Source organism: Epinephelus lanceolatus, chromosome 17 (genome assembly GCF_041903045.1).
Source record: "Epinephelus lanceolatus isolate andai-2023 chromosome 17, ASM4190304v1, whole genome shotgun sequence".
Classification (NCBI taxonomy): domain Eukaryota; kingdom Metazoa; phylum Chordata; class Actinopteri; order Perciformes; family Serranidae; genus Epinephelus; species Epinephelus lanceolatus.
The window spans coordinates 28,487,728-28,509,831 of record NC_135750.1 but is presented as its reverse complement, the minus strand read 5'-3'; the positions used below and the strand labels follow the sequence as shown (position 1 = coordinate 28,509,831).

At 42.4% G+C, this 22,104-nt stretch overlaps 1 protein-coding gene across 1 annotated transcript; it reads left to right on the top strand.

The window, feature by feature from the left end:
* Positions 1-3,044: 3,044 nt before the first annotated feature.
* On the top strand, positions 3,045-20,505 carry nid1a (nidogen 1a). The gene is made up of 20 exons (XM_033613704.2): positions 3,045-3,346; positions 4,965-5,261; positions 5,339-5,565; positions 5,676-5,980; positions 6,070-6,210; positions 6,611-6,862; positions 7,167-7,367; positions 7,582-7,815; positions 8,014-8,151; positions 8,698-8,826; positions 10,776-10,919; positions 12,451-12,570; positions 13,071-13,298; positions 14,016-14,188; positions 15,294-15,420; positions 15,513-15,684; positions 18,141-18,298; positions 18,379-18,502; positions 19,265-19,377; positions 19,930-20,505. The coding sequence occupies exons 1-20, from the start codon at positions 3,143-3,145 to the stop codon at positions 20,058-20,060; spliced, it is 3,618 nt and encodes a 1,205-aa protein (XP_033469595.2). The 5' UTR covers positions 3,045-3,142; the 3' UTR covers positions 20,061-20,505.
* The last annotated feature ends 1,599 nt before the right edge of the window (positions 20,506-22,104 follow it).

The following is a 22,104-nucleotide window of genomic DNA, read 5'->3' as shown; positions in this document are numbered from 1 at the left end:
GATTGAGAAATGTTGGGTTTAACTGTGTCCAGCAGTCCAGTAAATTTAAAAGAGAAGCATATTAGAGTTAAAAAAAAACATATTATGGATGTTTATGTTCTGCATATCACTAGAATATATTGCAGCGAGGTAAAGCCAAGACGTTGAGATGTTCATCATACCACACTGCTGTTAAAGAAAAGGACACCGAAACATTTCACTCACAAGGATTTACTGTGCCCTGTAAATTTACAGTAATATGGTTATTATAAATTTTGGCCTGAGGGTGGTGCAAGAGGGCAGCTCCACAAAAGAGTCCACAAGGGGCTCACCCTCCAGAACCTATTAGTCTTGTGACCCCTAAAACAAATCAATGTCTACTTTGGACCCTATGTCACAAGTTAGACTTCAGTTTGGATGTTTTGCGTCTTTGATTATTTAACTTGACGTTTTTAGAGGCAGAAGAAGTAAAAAAAACAAAAAAAGTCTGGTACTTCAAAAGCAAAAGTAAGACAAGAATACATGAACAGTCTTGTGCAACTAAATATGTATTTTCCATTCTTACAGCTTTACAGGGGGAACTCTGCCAATTTTACACGAGGATCAGTTTACTCCTTCTGACGAATTTTCTGTTACAGTATGTGGGTGTTTACCAGGCAGTGACAGATCCATGATACACAATCTGTACTTTAAGTTTTGATATGTCTTGTGCAATAAAATCTTGGCCTGGTGGTGGACATGGGAAAAGATCATGGTCGTCATCATACCAAATCTATAGTAAAAGTCTCAGCTCCATTTGGAGGTCATTTGTTAACTTATTTTCTTTTTCAAAATGCATTTCCAGAGTGTTGGCAAAAGACATTTTGATGTTATCACCAAACAAAAGGTCAGAGGTCACAAAATAGTCATTAGAAATCAAGGGGACCATGGATACCCATATTAAAATGTCATGGCAATGTGGCCAACAGTTGCTCAGATAAGTGGACCAAAGTGTTGGATGGATGACTGATCATCTGTTAGCAAGGCAGAAACAGCTCCGAGTTGAACCACGTTACCAGCATGCCCCTCATTATCCCAGCTGGAGTCGAGTCTGATAGCCACAGCGGGATGCCTCAAATGATTAGCGTATGGTACAGTGCTCTGTGATATTGTCCTTTACATAATGTTTCAATCAAACCGGCCATGGGGCTCTGTTGCTGGTAACTGGTCCATGCTCTGATGTCTATGCTCTGATGGCCCCTTGGCCTGTATCCAAATCTGCTAATACAGTCCAGTGTTGTCCCTCGGGAGACACTTGGACCTCCCATACAGTGGCCCCTGTGTTAGAGTACCTTATCATCCAAACAGTGATGGCTGCTTGCTACTGTGTTGGAAATACTGGTACAGTGAGTTTCAAATCAGGGTCTTAATCAAGAGGAGTCCCTCACTCCTATGTTACCTAAACCCTGTCTCCTCAACTCTATGTTCCCTCAGCCCTATGTTCCTTTAGTCCTACATTCCCTCAACGCAATGTTCCTTTAGCGCTATGTTCCCTCAATCCTATGTTTCCTCAATCCTAGGTTCCTTTAGCCCTATGTTCCCTAAACTCTACATTCCCTTAGCTCTGTCGTCCTTCAACCCTATGTTCCCCCAACCCTAAGGCCCTTCAGCCCTATGTTCCCTCAGCCCTATGTTACCCCAACCCTACGGTCCTTCAGCCCTATGTTCCCTCAACCCTATGTTCCTTTAGCCCTATGTTCCCTCAATCCTATATTTCCTCAACCCTATGCTCCTTCGGTCCTATGTTCCTTCAACCCTATACTCCCTCAGCCTTATGTTCCCTCAACCTTATATTCCCTTAACCTTATATTCCATCAACCCTATGTTCCCTCAACTCTATGTTCCTTCAGCCCTACATTCTTTAGTTCTAAGTTCCCTCAATGCAATGTTCCCTCAGCCTTATGTTCCCGAACCCCTTTTTTCCCCCAGCCCTATGTTCCCCAAACTCTATGTTCCCTCAACTCTATGTTCCTTCAGCCTTATGTTCCTTTAGTCCTAGGTTCCCCTAAATGCAATGTTCCCTCAGCCTTATGTTCCCTCAACCCTATGTTCCCTAAACCCTATGTTCCCCCAACCCTATGTTCCCTCAACTCTGTGTTCCTTCAGCCCTATGTTCCTTTAGTCCTAGGTTCCCTCAATGCAATGTTCCCTCAGCCTTATGTTCCCTCAGCCCTATGTTCCTTTAGCCCTATAGTCTCTCAGCTCTACGTTATCTCAACCCAATGTTCCCTCGGCCTCATGGTCCTTCAACCCTATGTTCCCTCTGCCCTATGTTCCCTCACTCCTATGTCTCCTTAACTCTTCGTTCCTTTAGCCCCACATTCCCTCAACCCTATGGTTCTTCAGCTCATGTTCCCTGAACCCCACGCTCGCTCAGCCTTATGTTCCCTCAACCCTATGTGCCTTTAGACCTATGTTCCCTCAGCTCTGTGCTCTCTCAGATCAGTACCTCCATAAATAAGGTTATATTTTCTCCTCTGTTTGTCTGTTACTGCTTTTATATGTGTGATATTTTAAAAATTCTAGACAGATTTTAACATGAATAACCCTAACCCAGTTACAGAAGGGCATGTTCTGATGCTGAGAGAACACAGGGCCTAATTTTGGATAGGAAAAGTCCACTTAGGGACTTAGGGCCTAGTAGGTTTTGGGGGATAAAACATAGATGTTGTTGCAACATAGGTGCTGATAGGGCTGAGGGAACTGACCTTAATCTAAGGGCTGACCTTAAATCAAATGATGTGAAACTGATCTCAGTGCCTTGTATCCTCAACCAACCCTTATAACCGCAGTGTCTTGTTTTTTCAAAGTGGGCCAAATCACTGCAGATGTCTAATTAACTGCGCCAATAAACTGACCCTGAGCATGCCAGCCGGCAGTCATTAACCCATCACTTCAGGAATTTGTTTAAGTGACAGCATGAAAAGAAAAGTATAGGCTACCTCTCATTTCTCTCTCCAGTCCTGGTGGTTTTATGAAAGCAGTTCTCAGCGCCCCTCTCAACTCCGCCCCACGTTTCCCCAAACTCTGACTGAACTTTCTTCAGCAGAGCCTGTGCGTCACTCTCCACTATCCTGGCATAGACAAACTACAGGACTGCTCAACTGCTCCTGAAACACGAACAATGGGCTGGCAGGAGCGAGGATGGCTCGTTTGTGCGGGTTTTCTCGCATTTGTGGCGTCGGTGCAGAGTATAACGCTGGGAGAGCTTTTTCAATTCGGTCCAAGCGTAAGTGACCAGTTACTGGAAGCAGGGAATGACCAGACGCACCGACTTCAGCTGGACAAGCCAGTGTTGTTTTATGATGGCACTTTCGACAGCATCTTTGTAAGTTAACCCATAACTTGGTACGCTATCGTAGTCATTTTAATACAGACGCGTGGGTTTTATTGGTCAGGGTGGACTGTCCATCGATCTTGCGCAATTGCGCATACTCTAGAAACCCCGGGAAGTTATAGGCTACGTGAAAAGGGGTCAGTAGTTACAACCTTAAACAATACCTGGAAGTTGCAAAATATATGTGGGGCAGGGTATGCTCTGGAGTATTTGTAAATATTGATTTACTTATCACAGAGGTTGCTGTATCTTGTGGAATGCATGTGTCCACGCATTCTTACAGCTTCCCCCTGAGGTTATCATTTTACTGTTAACACAAAGACCAGAGTACTTATTCTGCAATCCAACGCAAACATCTACTGATGAGTGTATGTCATAACTGTGGGCCAAATATATACGTTTAAATGTTCACATCCTTCAATAGGATAAGAATCAAGTTATCATACAGTTAACTGTGCAAAAAAGGGGACTTTAGAGGTTAGTCTGTAACTTAAGAAATTCTTTAAGATCACACGTGTTTGTTATTTGCTGTTTATAGTAACCATGTGGATCTTTTAAATGACTTGGGGAAAAGGCAAAAGCAGCATTTAGCTGAAAGCTGCACCATTGTATTGGACAGACAAACAGCCCTTTATTCCCTGTGATACTCCTTTACAAAGAAAAGTGCTGCATCTCTGTTTTAATTGTGCTGCATGTGGATAATATCAGAGAGTAAAAGGTGTTTCCCTTGAAAGGCAGCAGCTTAACATTTGCTAAAACTTTGTGGAAAACTTTTTGAAGTAATTCATTCTATACTTGATGATATATACTTTAAGGAGTGACTGCTGACTACCTCCGAGTTATCTCTACACCACTCGCCGCAAACATATTTCTCCACTGCAGTCAAGATGGTTTAAAGATTTTTCTTTAATTTATGAGACAGTCTTCCTCTGAACTGTCTGTGCCCTGGAGGGGAACAGTAATACTTTTCACACCAGACTTGGCTATCGAAAAAACATTTTCACTAACCATTAGAGGTGTGATTCATATCCCACGAAGCCCTGGAATGTTCAGGTGTTCACCTACCTTAAAGATATCTCTCCTCACTACTTTTTTCTGTGAGATAGTTTTCCCAGCTCTGTCTTCCATTTTGTCAGGAAGCTTCTGTAATGAACATTAGTGTGCAATCTCTGGACTCTCTAGGGCTGCCTGTCAGGGGCAAGGACAGGAAACAGTGTGGCCCGGGCCAGGAATAGTGTTCTTGTTTTCTCCTGGTCAGGAAGTGAAGGAGCCCCATGCGCTGAGTGTATGTGTGTTTTTGACATGACCCAGCTTTTCTTTTTTTTACAAGCCCTGCATGTGTTCACGTTAAACCTTAAGTGTGTAAAATCTGTTAAATGGCATCTTGTTTGTTCATTAGCGCGTTTGTAGGACATGGCAGCTGAGTCTGATCATTACTCTAATGAGTGTGGAATAAAGATCAAAGTGGGTCAGACTGGACTGAGTTTGCCTCTGCTGTGAAACACTGCGTCATGTGTTGTTATCCTCCTTACTATAAAGAAGGTCATACGGTGTTACAATCGTCTCATTTCTTGTTGTACCCATCACCAACCTGAGCTTTTAATTTCAGATCAACACCAATGGTTTTGTTGCCACAGCAGAGCCAACGAGCGAGTCGACATATCTTGGCGATAAGCTCCCAAAATTCGGCATGATCGCAGCTATGCAAGGAGACCTGGACACAAGTGATGGTGTGGGTAAGGTTTACTTCCGTCAAGACTCCAGTCCTGATGTTCTTACTCAGGCGGCCAATTACATCAACGGGGCCTTCCCTGAGGACAATGAAGTCAATCCCACCCATGCTGTGGTGATCACCTGGGTTAATGTCGCCCCCCATGAAAGCAGAGCAGATGGCCTTGACAAGAAGGTGAGCAGCACGTGGTTATTCATGTGATCTGTGGTGTAACTTCCCAGTTACATTTTCCCTAATGTTTTATTACACAGAGAAACACCTTCCAGCTGGTTATTGCGTCCCTGGAGACTGCATCATATGCTATTGTCCTGTATGTGAGGGATGGGATTCAGTTTTCCTCCACGCTTGTACAAGGCAGTAGTGCGGTCATACAGGCTGGCTTCAGTAAGGGTTTGGTCCGGGGTTTCCTGTTTTCCAGTCAGGGACCATACTACCGCACCACCACTGATGATGAGGCATCCGTCAGGGCTTTAGCAGAGTAAGTCAACCAATGGCTGTCAGCACAGGAATAACAATTTCCTGACCTGTGTTGCTGTTTGGATTTTGTTTCAAGAATAGTGACTGTAAGAGACTCTTTCCTCCCTACAGGGACACCAACTCTGGCGTGCGGGGTGTATGGGTGTATGAGATTGGAACGGCTCCCTATTTTACCAACGTGGCTCCAGGGGAGGTCAGTGACCTCCCCACCGAGGACACTCCACAGGGGCACTCTCATGGCAATGAGGAGGCCACTAATGCAAGGAGGGCTGTGTACACTGATGGACAGCAAGTGCATTACCCTCCTTATGAGTCCGAAGGAGCGCAGATTGAAGTTCACCCAGTTCAGTACCAGCCACATCAACCTCACAACCCAGAAGTCTTGGTGGTGGACGACCCAGATATAAATGTAGATGGTGAGTCCACGGGAGAACTCTTATCATCATTATATTCAATCAATTAGTCGTCCCTGCCATATTCTTACCACGCCTTTTCATGTTTTCAGTGTTCTCTTACAACCTGGGGACATGCGCAAACAATAGAAATAAGTGCTCCCAGTTTGCTGACTGCCAGGACTACTCCAGTGGATACTGCTGCAACTGCAGACCTGGCTTCTATGGCAATGGGATACAGTGTGTGGCGGAGGGTAACATTACACTTATGCTTCATGTGGTCACTTTGAAAATGTTTGAACAAAAAAATTTTAGTGTCATTAACCAGTGTTAAGCATCGGACCCTCACAGCATCAGTCTGAAAACACACTAACTTCCAGGCTTTTCATAAACTAACTCTATGCAGTGTTGAAAGACTTCATTATCTAAACAGCGTTTGTTGTGTTTATTGTTCTTAGTAGCTGGCAGATGTTGAGTTGTAGAGAATAATCTTTTAGCAGTTTCCCAATTTCACTTCTTGCAGTCAGAAATTTCCTGTAATTGTCCATGACACCACTGTTGAAACTACTTGAGCAAATTGGGTGAATCTGTTGGTTCAGCTCTGGTGTTTGGTTGCTCTTCTCCGTGACCAACTCTTATGGTTTGTTTTTGCAGGAAAGCCACAGAGGATGAATGGTAAAGTGCACGGAACAGTCTATGTGGGAAACTCACCGTCTCCAGTGGAGTTCAGCAGCAACGATCTCCACTCATACGTTGTGGTAAATGATGGCCGCTCCTATGTGGCCATCAGTGACATCCCATACACCCTTGGGCCCTCACTGCAGCCCCTGTCGGCCCTTGGTGGAGTGATTGGGTGGGCGTTTGCTCTGGAGCAGCCTGGCTTCAAGAATGGCTTCAGTATTATTGGTGAGGGGAATGTCTCTCCAATTGCACCAACAATATCTGATAATGTGACACCTAGAGGCTTTTCATGTGATTTTCTTTTGCTTGACTTGGTTAGAAAGTTACAAAAGTGAACATTCTGGAAGTGTAAAACTCTTTAAACAAATGTCAATGCTGCTACAAGCAGTTTGCCATACAGCTGCAGTTTTACTCACTCTGTCCAGCTGAATTCCCCTCACATTACTTCAGCGGAGACAGAAGGCGGTGAGCCAAAGTTCATCTAGGGCCAGGGTCTTAAAGTTAACCTCCTCCTCTCTGTCCTCTGAAGGGGGGGAGTTCACGCGGCAGGCTGAAGTGACCTTTCAGCCAGGGAATGAGAAGCTGACCATCAGGCAGGAGTTTAAAGGCATCGATGAGCACGACCACCTGGTGGTGAGCACCACCCTGGAGGGCCGGGTCCCTGAGGTGCCTGGTGGCTCCACCGTGCAGATCGATCCTTACTCTGAGATCTACCAGTACAGCAACAACTGTAAGATTCAGCTTAAACAAGGACTTGCTCTGTTTTTAATTGAAATGTCACGGGCTTGTTTCTCCTGTTTTTTTTGTTTTTTTTTCACTTGGCAAAACCTCCTGCTCCAGAACTGGAGAAAGAAGCATTTTTCTACTGTTGTAATCACAACTAAACCATTGAGAAGACTGACAAATGGCCTACTTTTTCCTTCCCTCCCTATCATAACCTCCAGTGATCACTTCATCCTCCACTCGGGACTACGTAGTAAGCTTGCCCGATGGCTCCACTGAGACCAGGACGTATCAGTGGCGTCAGACCATCACCTTCCAGAGCTGCCAGCACGGCGAGTCTTTGAGAAACATGAAACCGACTCAGATGCTCAGCGTGGACCAGATCTTTGTCATGTACGACGCTAATAATGAACTCACCCGGTTCGCCATGAGCAACAAGATCGGGGATATCAATGGTGAGGTCACGGGGATTATTTTTTGTCTTCCTGCTTTGGTCTGCGCTCACTTCCTTCCTGGAATACAACATATAACATCCTGACCAAAAAACAGGTTTCACTAAAAGTTAGGGCTATTGATGCATGTTTTTCTCATGAAATCATGTGAGTTTATATTATAGTGGTGACATTGTCCCAAAATACAACCTTAATCCTCAGGAGGGCAGCCACAGGAGAACCCGTGTTTCACTGGAAGACACGGCTGTGACACCAACGCCGTGTGCCGACCTGGACAGGGAACTCAGTTCACCTGTCAGTGTGCTGCTGGCTTCAACGGTGACGGCCGCATATGTTATGGTAAGAATGATGATATGATACAAAAAAAGGACCTTTTGTTCCCATTGTTTGTGGCAATAAAGATTCTCACCGCTAATGTACTTCTGCTCTCAAGTAAATCAAACAGTTTCCACGTCTGTTTAGAGCCATCATTTAATTAACTGAGTCTTTTAAAGCCTTCCTTCCTGGGGAACTGGGCAATCTTTGCAATTAGCAGAGGGAGTCCCACGTGGTAAACAAAGTCTCCCATACTCCCAGACCAGGTTAACATATATAGTGTGGTCCTCATCCCCAGTCCGTGCTCTATATAACCACAAGTCTTTTGCATTTGAGACCAGACAGGAAGAGTTCCCAGGCACATACAGTCAAAAGAGGAAGGAAGTATCTCAGACAGATGCTATCTTGAAACATTTGTAATTAAGAAACCTAATCAAGCCCCCTCCTCTGATCTCCATCTGATAATGAAGGACACTGATTTAACAAATCCAGACTTCAGAGCCTCAGACTCAAACACGGACCTAATGTGGTAGTTATTAGCATATGATAATTGGCTCTTCTCTTTATCAGACATTGATGAGTGCAGGGAGAATCCTCAGATCTGTGGCTCCCACGCTATCTGCAACAACCAGCCTGGGACCTTCCGCTGCGAATGTCAGGATGGTTATCAGTTCGGCAACGATGGGCAGACCTGCGTTGGTAAGTGGTGTTTGTGCGCCGCCGAGTGCAATTACATCTTTCAGAAATCTCACCTGGTAGTTGGGATGTAGCAGTTCAGACATAAACTATAATGAAATGCATTAAACTATAAAGTTGAGCAGGGTGAGCAAGATAAAACACATGCATATCTCCTAAACATAAGTACACACACAAGTACTTTGAACTGACTGGTGCAGGGATTGTCAGCGTGTGTATGTGTGTACATCCATCACACTGCATCAAGACAGTTTTTGAAAAAGTAATAGAAAAGTGTACAAGATAAGCTTGACCTCAATTTTCTTTCATCAGGCTACTTGTCTGGTCTTCTGCTTAATGTCAAAAGCTGCAACCTGCATATTAAAGGAATAGATCAACATTTTGGAAAACAACACGTATTTGCTTTCTTGCCATGAGTTAGATGAGAATAGTAATACCACTCTCATGTCTGTATGCTAAATATGAAGCTACAATTAGCTGCCGATTACCTTAGCTTAGCATAAAGACTGGAAACGGGAAAACAGCTAGCCTGGCTCAGTCCGAAAGTAAAAAAAATGCCTACTACCACCTCTAAAGCTTACTAATCAATGCACTGTATCATGTTGGTCTAATCCATACTAGTGATGTGTGGGTCAGGTTTTTTTCCAACCCGTGGGTCCCGCATTTATGAAATAATTTGACCTGCTCCATCCCGCCCGCACAACCGCATCTATTTTCACAACCCGCCCCACCCCGCCGCTATTAACTTACCCGTCTTGTGGCTCTCATGCTTGTATAGCTTATCACAGGAATTGCACTTCACGTAGCCAATGCTGCTGTCGTCTGCTGCACTAACTACCTCACAGAAATTGTCCCAAACATGAGACTTAGCAGCTTGGCCTTCTTTTCTTTTAACTCTGTACTCTCCCAACCGTAATCTTTCCCTCACTTCTTCTTCCATCTTCACCGCTTCATTGATTCTGGTTTTGTTGTGGCCACTGCTTGGCGCTTTTGTGACGTCAGGTCGCAGGTTACGTTACGTAACATGCATTTACCTAACCTACAACAGCGTTGTTAACAAGTAGGCTATATCCAACATAATTAATCTTTAATGACCCGCCCAACCCGCCCTGCCAATACCATCACTAACCAATACCACTTCTGGGGCGGAAAATGAAGCTTGTACAGAAGCACCAAAAACTGCAGTTCCTCTAATGACCACTTGAGGCTGGCTCCAAAAGTGACTAAATCCCAATAGACACCCATGTTAAAATGCCCAACCTTATGGCAGAAAAAACATGTTTACAGCCTGATACAAAAAAACCCTTAAAAAAATCCAAGATGGCGACAGCCTAAAGGCATGTTCAAGATTTCAAAACAGGAGTCCACAAACCAATGGATGTCACCAGTATTAATGCTAAGCTAAGCTAACAAGCTGCTGGTTGTAGCCTTGGATTAATGGGACAGATATAAGAGTTGTATCGACCTGCTCATCTTTCTCTCAGCAAGAAAGTGAATAGACGTATTTCCAAAAATGTTTAACCATTTCTTTAAAGGTATACTATGCAGGATTGTTGGCCATTGATTGTAAAAACAAAAACAGTCTGGCACCTGGTTGCTACCTTTTTATAAAGCCCCGACCTCACCTGAGCGCTCCATTCATGTCCATTAAAGTCCTGAACACATAAAATAGGGCAGAGTCTCTGCAGAATTATACACAGCCACACAGTTATAGTGGGTCATAAGTGATGATTGAGAGGGATTACTTCTGTATAAGTCTATATATTATTTTTTTAGGAAAACCCTGCATAATATACCTTCACGATAAAAAAATCACAAAAGGAACTGTAACATTATTTTAAAGTTAAATGTGATGTGTTCTCATTCTTGACATGCTCTAACAAATCAGGATCTCATCTAATTCGTTCCATACCAAAATACATATTTTCAGAAGTATCTCTTCTTCTCCTCAGAGGTTGATCGACCTGTGGACGCCTGTGAGGAAGGCACCCATACCTGTGACATTCCTGAACGTGCTCAGTGCAGCTACACTGGAGGCTCGTCCTACATCTGCTCCTGCCTGCCAGGGTTCATAGGAGATGGTAGAGTCTGCCAAGGTACTGCGCAGAGGCACTAAATATATGCTTGTGCTGAAGAAGGATCACAGGAATAAACTGCTTTTAGTTTATAGGTTATAGAATATCTATAAAATGGGCTTCATCTGAAGGTTACAGAATACACAACATCAGTGAGTAGTTATTGCATCTATTTAAAATCCATTTAAGCTTAGTGCTCATAGTATATTAGAACTATTTAAGTATGTAGCTATTACAATAACATTAGACTTACTTTACAGGGCTATAGCAGTGGTTTTGCATATCCTAGCCTGTGAGTTATTAATTGGTGTAGCCATTTGAGCTATGTAACTTCTAAGAGTGATCTACTACCTTACAAAGACTTGTACGCAGTGTGCCAAAGAAATTACATGACATCCAACCCACAGAGCTGCCAACACAATCAGAGCTCCCGCTGCTGCTCTGTGGGTTGAAAGTCATTTCAATTTCAGGTGGCACGATGCTTACACATGATTGAATTAAAGAGACATCTTGAAATTAACAAGGTGAAGCAATGAGATAGGCATTAATAAAAGGAATTACAAAAAGCCCTTTTCAAATTAATTTAACAATTATGTTTTAAAACCAAAGTATTCATTCATCATTTAAACATGATGGTTTTTGTGGTGATCTTTCAGTTAATGAATTAATACTTTAAATGCTAATTTATAATTGAATTATGAGTTGATTGTTATTAAACTGTAAGAGGCTGTAATTATACCTGTGGCACTCTGCAGTTTTCTACTTGTTGGTGTCTGCAAAGAGAATGTGAAATCTGATATTTGAAGAGTTTGCTGCCAAAAAGTTTTGTATTCACAAGTGATGTTGCCAGAGAATCATTGTAGAGGAAGGAAGAGCACAGGCTGACAAGGACATTGTGAAAGTGATGTGATTTTAGTGCCTTCGGGCAATGAAAGTGTCGTTGGAAACTCACCCTCAGATCTCGAGCGGCAGAACATCCTTTGTTACACTTACAAGGACAAGGACTTTACAACTTTTAATACCCCTTTGCAAATGCCTTATCATGTGATGATTACTATCGAAACAAGAATCTGTTGAAACGAATGGCTGTCTTCATGGTACAGTTTAAAATCACATGACATGTTTCAAATGTGGTTGGCTAAACAGGATAAATGGAAGCAGGTTAGTCTTTTAACACAAGTAGTCCAGATTTCAAATCCATTACATGGGCTGTAAGGCTTTAATTGTCAAACCATCTGCTCAGGACCGTGGGAGGTGAGATTGCTTACATAATACATCTGCAGCGATTGAGCAGTGAAACATGGAAAGCAGATGGAGGTCCTGAGTCTGCGTGTAGTTTTTCTGGCTGCTCTTTGGTAGCACTCATTCATAGTTTCCATTCTTTCCGTGCGTCTACTTGATGTTGTTGGGCACGGACTGACCCAGATCATGCTGTAGATCCCTGACCATAAAAGGACACGACAAATTGGACATGCGGAAAAATATTTTCGCTTACACGGTTGATGACTGATTCCCCTCTGTCCACTCTCACCCTCCTCTTTTCTGTCTGCAGACATAGATGAATGCCAGCCAGGCAGGTGCCATCAGGACGCCGTGTGTTATAACACCCAGGGATCATTTACCTGCCAGTGCAGGCCAGGTTACTATGGCGACGGATCCTACTGCTCTCCAGGTAAGTCCGTTGGAATGCCATCACTTTTTGACAAGCAAACCCAACATCTTACTTAAACAGTGCATCACTGTCAGTCGACTTGATTTTATATTCAGTCTGGAAACATTCAGTCTCTGCTGCTACAAGTTTATTTTGGGAATCTGTCGTGGGAGTCTAGACAGTTTTGGTGGTAATTTTCTTTGATTCAATTTCAGGCTGATGAATAATAGGAAAAAAAAGAAGATAATTTTCATTCTCTGCATTGTTTATTCCGCCCATTTGGGCAGGAGGAGTGTTTTGAAATGAGTTTCTTGCCAGAGTATATTGGTGCCAGCTGGAACCTGTTTTTCATTTTCTTCTGGATGGCAAAAGGAATTTGTCATGGCCTACCAGGGATTTGTGTTGCTGAATTTAAAGCAGAAGACAAAAGCAGATATAAATGAACTCATGAATACGTTTGGGGCATTGTTGCAGGGCGTCTGTGTTCACTGTGGAGTTTATTTTCTCATTTTTCTGTTCAGAGAGGACGAAAACACAATGCGAGAGCCACAGAGACAGTGTTCTTGGTGCAACGGAGGCTGGTCCACGGGGCCCCCGACCACCCGTAGGACAGTACATACCTACATGTGATGAGAACGGTGCTTATGAACCCATGCAGTGCCATGGCAGTACGGGACACTGCTGGTGTGTGGACAGAAGTGGGCGGGAGATCCCTGGGACTCGCTCTGGGCCTGGCAGCAGACCAATGTGTGAGTACATCTCATGTGTGTAATACCTGACAACAAGTGACCATAATGTCTCCCACTGTGGATTAAAGGAATACTTCACCTGCCAAATGATCATATGTATATCATTTACTCACCCCGTGCTACGATGAATTTGAAAGAAAAATTATGTTTTTCTGGCATGCCTGCTGTGAACAAAGAATCCAAAATCTGAGAAAATTCTTGATGAATTGATTGATTTAACAACAGCAAAAATGCATCAAAACACATTTACAAACCCTCACACAACTGGTGCAGTATACTCCATGTCTCATTTATCCAGTCATATGCTCAGTACTTCCCAAACAGACAGCACCTTTTAGATGGGGAACTGAACAGAAAGTGAAATGTATCTATGCTCTCTTCAAAGCCGGACTCCATTGACAAAAACAGTAATTTTTCCTCGCTGAACACAGGATCAACCTGTCTACCACTGCCTCAATCAGTTTAGTTTGTTTGTGTTATTGTGTAACTGTGGTGTTTTAAAGGGTTAGTCCTGATTCAGCAAAGTTACACAATAACACAAAAAACTATGGACTGAGGCAGCGGTAGATCAGCAGCTCCCGTTTTCAGTGAGGTAAAATTACTGTTTTTGTCAATGGAGTCTGGTTGTTGACCAGAAAAGTTTATGTTGCTAAACTTGATTTGATGCTGGTTCCCCTTCCACAAGACCCCTGATATTTTAGTGCTTGTCTCTGGTAGGTATTGACCACGGTGGTGTGCCCCCACCTGTTGGTCCCACCCCTCGACCCGATGTCCGCCCCTTGCCTTCAGGAACAAACCTGTTGTTTGCCCAGAGCGGCAGGATAGAGCACGTCCCTCTGGAAGGTTATGATATGAAGAAGGCTGATGCCAAGGCTGTGCTCCATCTCCCTGTAAGTTTCTCTAAATATACTTATCTTGTAGAGAGGAAGTTTTAACGTTTTTTTTATTTAATATAGTATTGTTTAACATGTTTACAATTATTTCTTCTTATTACCAACAATTTTTTGAGACATTTTAAAAGGCTTTTGGTCATTACTTGCCAACTCACGCAGAATTCAAAACAACTTATACTTTTTAATATTAGTTTTTTACACTAATTTTTGAAATTTGGCCCTGGGATGTAAATTTCAGAATTTTTGAGATTATATTCTAAGCCTCACAAATTGCATTATTTTTCACTGTACTGGATTGAAATTTGTACTGAACATCCAAGAAACCCTCTAGATAATGCGCAGCATATATTCATGTAAGTAGCTGTTGCTGAAGTTTTTGCAGTTATTAAATTATTGAAAATAAAACATATTTTTACCCAAATTAAGAATCTCTAATTATCAAAATGTAATATTTTCATTACTTCTCACTTTTTTGCCATCAAATTTTGATTCTGTGTAATATTAATATAGTTCTATCACATCTAGAAGTTTTTTTTTCTGTACAATAAGCACCTCTGAGTAAAGAAAACTTTCACAATGAAGCTGTGAGTTTAAGCGAACAGCAGCTGTAAGTTCATCTCAGGCGCAATGTCAAGTCAGGATTTCTTGGTATGTGTGATCATTCAGATTACTCCAGAGAAAACAATGAAAAAAATCTGCAGTATGTTTGGATTTCTCATTTGTGTACACAACTTCAGGTCAGCCTCTTACATAAGCCACTCCCTTGTTGCTAATAACATTTGCATTCTAGCTTTGCTGTTTCCCCATCTGCTTCATGCATTCAGCTCTTACACTTTATTGGAGGCACATGGTGACATTCACACTAATTACTAACATCAGTCTGACATCTTTGGAATTGCAATCTGCATTTCTTTTTATGGTGATTTCCAAAGCAGCTGGTCCGAGGCCTGGCCTGAGTTACTCACACTCAGTGTGTGGCTGTGTTTGGATTTATGTCTAGACGTTAATGTAAAAAAAAAGTCTGCTCTGTGTTTTTATCTCTGACTACTCTTGTTTTAACAAAGTGCACTTTAAAGTTTGTTGGTTGCTGAATCCTACGCAGGAGAAGGTAATCATCGGAGTGGCCTATGACTGTGTGGACAAAATGGTGTACTGGACTGAAATCACATCTCCTTCGATCAGCAAGGCCAGCATCGAGGGGGGAGAGCCCACTGCAGTCATTAGATCAGGTAACTGTTCACTTTTATCCTTCATGCTTTCATTTTCAGCTATTCATTAATCAGGACACTGTTTTCATGTGCAAAACGTAACATCTCAACAGATCTGGACAGTCCAGAGGGTATCGCCATCGACCACTTGGGACGAACCATGTTCTGGACGGACTCTGTGAAGGATCGCATCGAGGTGGCCTCTTTGGACGGGTCTCAGCGTCGTGTCATAATAGACTCTGATCTTGTCAACCCCCGTGCTATCATCACCGACCCTCCCAATGGGTGTGTACTGCTTCACATTATCTGCGAGTTAGATAACAATCACCAAGAACTTTTTTTATGTTTTTTTTTTTTTTTTAGTTTAGGGTATTTGCTAAAACAGTGACACAGATAAACAAAAACAGTCAAGTAACCAGGCAGACTCAGACATAAAACTCTAGAATAAAATTAAACTAGAAGGGTACCAGTTGTACAGAGTGCTATGCATTAGATGTCAAGCAAGGGCCATGAGAAATAAGCTGGGTGAGTTACTCATCCTCCCCTGACCTCCTTTAGATAAGCAAGAAATAGGTCCCGATAGCAGAGAATTTTTTAATTGAGTTGGTTCTCGAGATCCTGAGTCTTTCCATCTGTTTGACTGAAATCATGTCAGCCATCCCTCTCTGGAAGGAACAGGGAGAGGGTGATTTCCATACACTTAAAATGAGTTTCTTGGCAACAGTCATCCCATCCCCAGCATCAAGGACTGTGTGGCTTTAGGAAAGGAAAGTTCAGAGTGGACAGTGAGCAACCGAAGATGACGAGTCCTTAGGGAACTTTTTAAATTTAATTTCTCTGTTCTGATTATGCAGTGTACATTTAAAGGAACAGTTCGACAGTTTTGCAATTATGCTTATTTGCTTTCTTGCCAAGAGGTAGATGAGAAGTTCAGTAACACTCTCATATCTGAACCACTTAAAGCAACAAATTCTAACTTGCCTGGTGTCAGACAGAATTTTCACCATTTTACACTACGTTTCTATGTGTGGTCTGACATTGCGTCCACTGTTACCAATTTCCGTTGAGGACAGGGATTTAGTTTTTCCTAACCAATCACTAGTAGAGACCAACGTATCCACCTAGTCTTAATATTTTAAGTCCACACTGATGTGTAGCCATGCCAACATACTGGTTTTGCCTGGGTTTTAAGAGTGATTGAGAAGACATACTAGCCCAGAACAGCCTTGATAGTAACTTCTGTCTTGTCTTTATTGCTTGCTATCATTGTTATTACTCCTTATTGGCTCAGGTGCATCCCTTGACAATGCTTGACACAAGCTTGATAACAATGTAAGTCCCACCTGTGGCACTAAGTAGTCACTTTTTATTTCAACCAAGTACTGCTGTTTCATGTCATGATGCCAGATGAATCAGTCAACTCTGTGGAGTGGCAGGATTTAAAGGTCTGCAACCAGGCAACATTTTCACACTTTTTTGTACAGATTAAACAAACAAGATCGGCTATCTTACTATATAACAACGAAAACTCTGTCTGTGGGTGTGTCTGTGTATCTGTTCCATGTTTTTCTCCTCACTGACTTGGTCAATCCATGTGAAATTTGGCACAACGGTAGAGGGTTGTGGGAGGATGCGAATGAAGCAATATTACATCAATTTGCCAAAGGGGGGCGCTATAGCAACTGATGGAAATTGCGAACTTTGAATGGGCGTATCTCTATGCCCCGTATGTCGTAGAGACATGAAATTTTGCACAGAGATGCCTCTCCTCATGAGGAACACATTTGCCTCAAGAACCCATAACTTCTGGTTTTAGATTTTCCGCCATTTTGAATCTAGGGACCAATATATAAAGTTCCATCTTAGCAAAAGTTGGAAAACTTACTAAAACTGAGCTTCTATAAGGCAATGAATATTGCGGAGGGCGTGGCTCATCACATAAAGGTGTATAACATCTCAAGGGTTTCACCAATCACCACGCAACTTTGTAGGCATATGACCACACATAATCTGAGGGGACCCCTCCATTATTGACCCCATCAAACAAAATGGGGGTGCTAGAGAGCTAATTTCTTGTATAGGCCTAACCGCCATATCGATTTTTACTAAACTTGGTAGATATGTAGAACAGGACGCCTCAAGGTGACTGGAGAAATTTAACTCTAATTGGCAACTATGTGGCACTATAACAACAGAAAAATGCTTAAAAATGGGTAAAATGCGACGGATCGCTGTGGCTCCCCCTGTGGCCGAATGTTGTTGTTTTTTTCTAATTTTTGATACGACTAAGTCATGGTATGGTATGCTGTACTCAATGGGTAAGAACTAGTAAAATATTAATTAGCGAGTTTTAGAGGAGCTGGCAGGTGGGTTTTATTACCTTTGAACTGTGCCCTGTTTCCTGTCTTTATTCTAAACGAAGCTAACCGGCTGTAGTCTGATATTGAAAGGATGGACATGAGCAGTGTTGACCTTCCTTTCTAACTCGTGCCAAGAAAGCAAATAAGCATATGTCCCAAAATATTACACTATGTCTTTAAATCTTAGTAAACCTACGTCTGGATAGCGTAACAGTTTCTGTGAATATTATTACATTAATTAACGTTGTCAGTCCTCGATACTCACAAGAAGCTTAGCAACAACTTCAATTCGCTACTGCTGAATTACTGCTGACTGTCCAAACTGACTACTATGTGTTAAAATCTACCAGTGAACTGACTCCAAACCTGTCCTTACAACAGGAATCTATACTGGGCCGACTGGAACCGTGATGCCCCCAAGATTGAGACCTCTTACATGGATGGATCCAACAGAAGGGTGCTGATTAAAGACGATCTCGGACTGCCCAACGGCTTGACTTATGACTCTCAGAGCTCTCTGCTTTGCTGGGCAGATGCAGGTACTGTATATTTCAGACAGATGACTCATCTCTGAAATGATGTCTGCCCTGTGATCAGCAATAATCTCTCTCGCCCGCAGGCACACATAAAATGGAGTGCACGCATCCCGGCCACGGTGATCGCAGACAGGTTATGGAGGGGCTTCAGTACCCCTTTGGAATCACATCTTTTGGGAAGAACATCTACTACACTGACTGGCGGAGGTTTGTCTTTGTCTATTGTCATTACCATTTTTAAGTCAGCTTTCTATCTAATAACACATATGGGATGTAAATAACTAAAAAATTTTCAAATACTCAAGTGAATGAAACCCATCCAGAATGCTTTATGGTTGTATGTATGATGTCTAGGCTACATAATAATTAACGGGTATTACACACATATTTTGTGGTAGGGGTTTGGCCAGTGTAACTTGATGTAATTTGGATAGCTTTAAATTAGAGCATGAAGGACATAATGCAGCCTTTATCCGTGGTCCACTGCGCAGTGAAAGAACTGAGATCTTTCAAGGTAGAGGAAGGAGAGGGTAGGTCAGAGGTCAAAAAGCTCCCCACACTTCAAGCATGGGCCCTTGATGTTCTTCCAGACTGTGGAGCTTTCTTCCCGTGCAGCTCATTCTGTATGTTAGCCGCTGCAAAAATGCGGGGGTTGGGGTGAGGGAGCATCTTAAAAAGTGGCAGCTGCTTGCAATTTCTCAGCCTCAGCGTCTGTGAGTGACCTGCCCAGGGCCTCCCTCTGATCTCGCCAGAGCTGTAGCCTTTGCAGGAGAAGGTTGAGAGGTGGTGGTGGTGGTAGGGTGGGGGGGGGAGAGGTGTGGGGGGGGGGGGGGGGGGGGGGGGGGGGGCACACAAACTATGTCAGTTATGTCTACTTTATACAAAACACAAGAGGGCAGGATGCTGACATTTCTCAAGCTGGGATAGTCCATGATTGCTTCACTCTGGTGCTTACTGTGTTTACAACAGGGATGCCGTAGTTGCTGTGGACCGCCATGCTGGGAAGGAGTCAGACGAGTTCCAGCCTCAGAAGCGGACCAAGATATATGGGATTGCCACAGCCTATGCCCAGTGTCCTCCAGGTAAACACACCAGTTGTGAGGGTGCAACATCCCCTAGAATTTTCTCTTAAAATGTTTAAAAAATGTTTACTGATTTTTTTATTTACCCAGCAATTGGTGAGAAAACACTCCCAGTGCCCCTAAAGAGCTATTCCTAGAAATAGCTTGACCCTTGTACATTTGAGTCAGGCTTATGATGCATTCCCTTTACTCTACAGCTGCAGGCTTTGAACAAGAAAAGTCGCAGCATCTGAAAGCAACAGGAGGCATTCCGTGGCTAGTATTCATTATTAAGTGAAGGGATGAGTGATGTTACTGTGCAGCACCAGGCCTCATCCTCTCCTCTTAGATAAGATTGCATGAATAAATCCAGAGGATGTGGATTCAAGGGAGAGGGGCCTCCAACATCTGGACTTTGCCATGTGTTTCCAAGTGTGTATATATCTGTTAAACAAACAGTGACGAGACTGTTTCCTGCCGTCCCCTGCTATGGTGGCTTATGATTTATACAAGTACCCTGGAATGTCCCACATTAATAAGAGTTTGTGTGTGTGTTTTTTTTCCTTCCGCCAGGACAAAACTACTGTGCTGTGAACAACGGGGGCTGCACTCACCTCTGTTTAGCAACCCCTGCCGGACGCTCCTGCAAATGTCCCGACAACGCGGTGGGCGTGGGCTGTGTGGAGAGAGACAGCGGGTACTGAGAGGAGGCGGCTGTGCTCTGAGAGTCGACACTGTTTGGATGTTTGAACCGCAAATTAGGAGCCATTCAGCATTACTAAACTATAGCTGCTGAAAAATGCCACTGAAAACCAGAGGTGAACTTACTGTGCCTTTTATTGCTCCGTGTTATGCTTATCTACATTTTTACATTTATGAAATCACAAGTGCCATTGTAAATATAAACACTATTATTTTGTCTTTTTCCTGAGTGCACATAAACTGAGAATAAAGCTCAAGGGATACATAATTTAATGTGAAATTCATCACAGCAATGCATTGCATCATGTCATGTCAGTTGTGTTACACTGTGGCATGTTTGGATCATCTTCTCTCATGGAAGTATTATTGTGGAGTAGGACTAGTGTCTGTATGAGCTGGTGGGATGAGTTTACATGCTGCAGCAAAAGAATAAACATTTTTCTAACATGTTGGTCTGCTGTGTGTGTGTGTGTGTGTGTGTGTGTGTGTGTCCAGTGTAATAACAGCGACACCGTGTGTGAGGTAGAGTTAGGTACAAATCCACGTTGTGTTGCGATAGGTGGCGCCAAAGTAAACCTAAAGTGTGTGCTATTATCTACCATTTTTAAACAAAATTACCTGGTAGATCTATTTGTAAAAATGTCTGAATGTGTAAAAGGTCACATTTACGGTTTATTCTTAAAATATTCCAATAGGAGTTGTGTTTGTGGCCCTTAGATTTATCATGAATTACTTTTACAATAATAGTATTGTTCAGCTCCTTTGTTACTAGATGTCAAAACATGATTTTTCCCTATTATTATTTGTAATTCAATGAGGATGAGTTTATCTAAATGACTCAACCACTTGAGAAAGTGACGCAACATTACGCGGGGTGGATTTAATTTCCCAGCCCACTGGACTAATGACCAGCCACATCATGTTCCCTAACAACTAACCCTGCACCCTGTAACCCGCCTTTAAGTGCTGAAAAAAAAGCCATTTGGATTGTTATGCTTGTTTCTGAAATGCAATGTGGCAGTGGGAGGACGTTTCTGCTTTGTTTATACTGTGTGAAGGAAGCCAAAACACTCTGCTGCCACCCCCACAGTCTGCGCGCTGCTGCAGAAAGGGAGACACGTGCTGACGTCAGCGGTGCATTAACGGACTCGTGATAAACTCGGAATATGGTAGATTTACCACATAAGATGCATCTGCAACCCTCATGAGATCACAACATTGGAGTTGCAACTACATTTTCATTATTGATCTATCCGTTGGTTATTGTCGCCTATAAAACATCACACAAATAGTAAAAAAAAAAGAAGTCTATCAATGTCCTTAAAACTTAAAGTGATGTCATCAAAGTGTTTGGTTCTGTAGTTTACTGTAAAATGAATAAAGCAGCAAATCCTCACTACTGACAAGTAAGTGAGTTAAGTTTATTTGTAAAGTAACTTTCAGAGATACACAATCACAAATTGTTTAACATTAAAAGCAAATTACACAACAAAACCAGTAAAAGACAAATAGCAACATTTCACAGCACAGGGCGAACAAGATAAAACACAGACGGTAAATAAAGAAGGACAGATATTATAGAAAAATAAAAGACTGTTGGCTACTTGTCATTGCCAATCAAAATACTGGCTGAATAAAAATGTTTCCTTGAGGAATAAGTTTGTATATGAAATATAAAAACATAGGCAACCTATATATATTCAGAAAACACAAATGTAGATGAACTTATTTATCTATTTTATATAACACAAGAAAAAATATAGCCGACAGAACAAGTCAGGACTTGCAAAGACAAGAGATAAAATATGGCAGCAATGGTGGAAATGATGCTAAATCACAATCAAATACATAAAAAGACCAATAAGGGTAACATTAAATTGAAAATCAAGACAGAAAATGATTTTCAACAAAACCAAAAAGGAGAAACAGTGAAGTAAACAAATAAGGAGCATAAAAGAGCGAGGTAAGAGATATTAAAAGAGCAAAGACCTAGATATAGAGTTTTTTTTTAGCTGTATTGCTCAGTTTTTCCATATATTTGGGTGA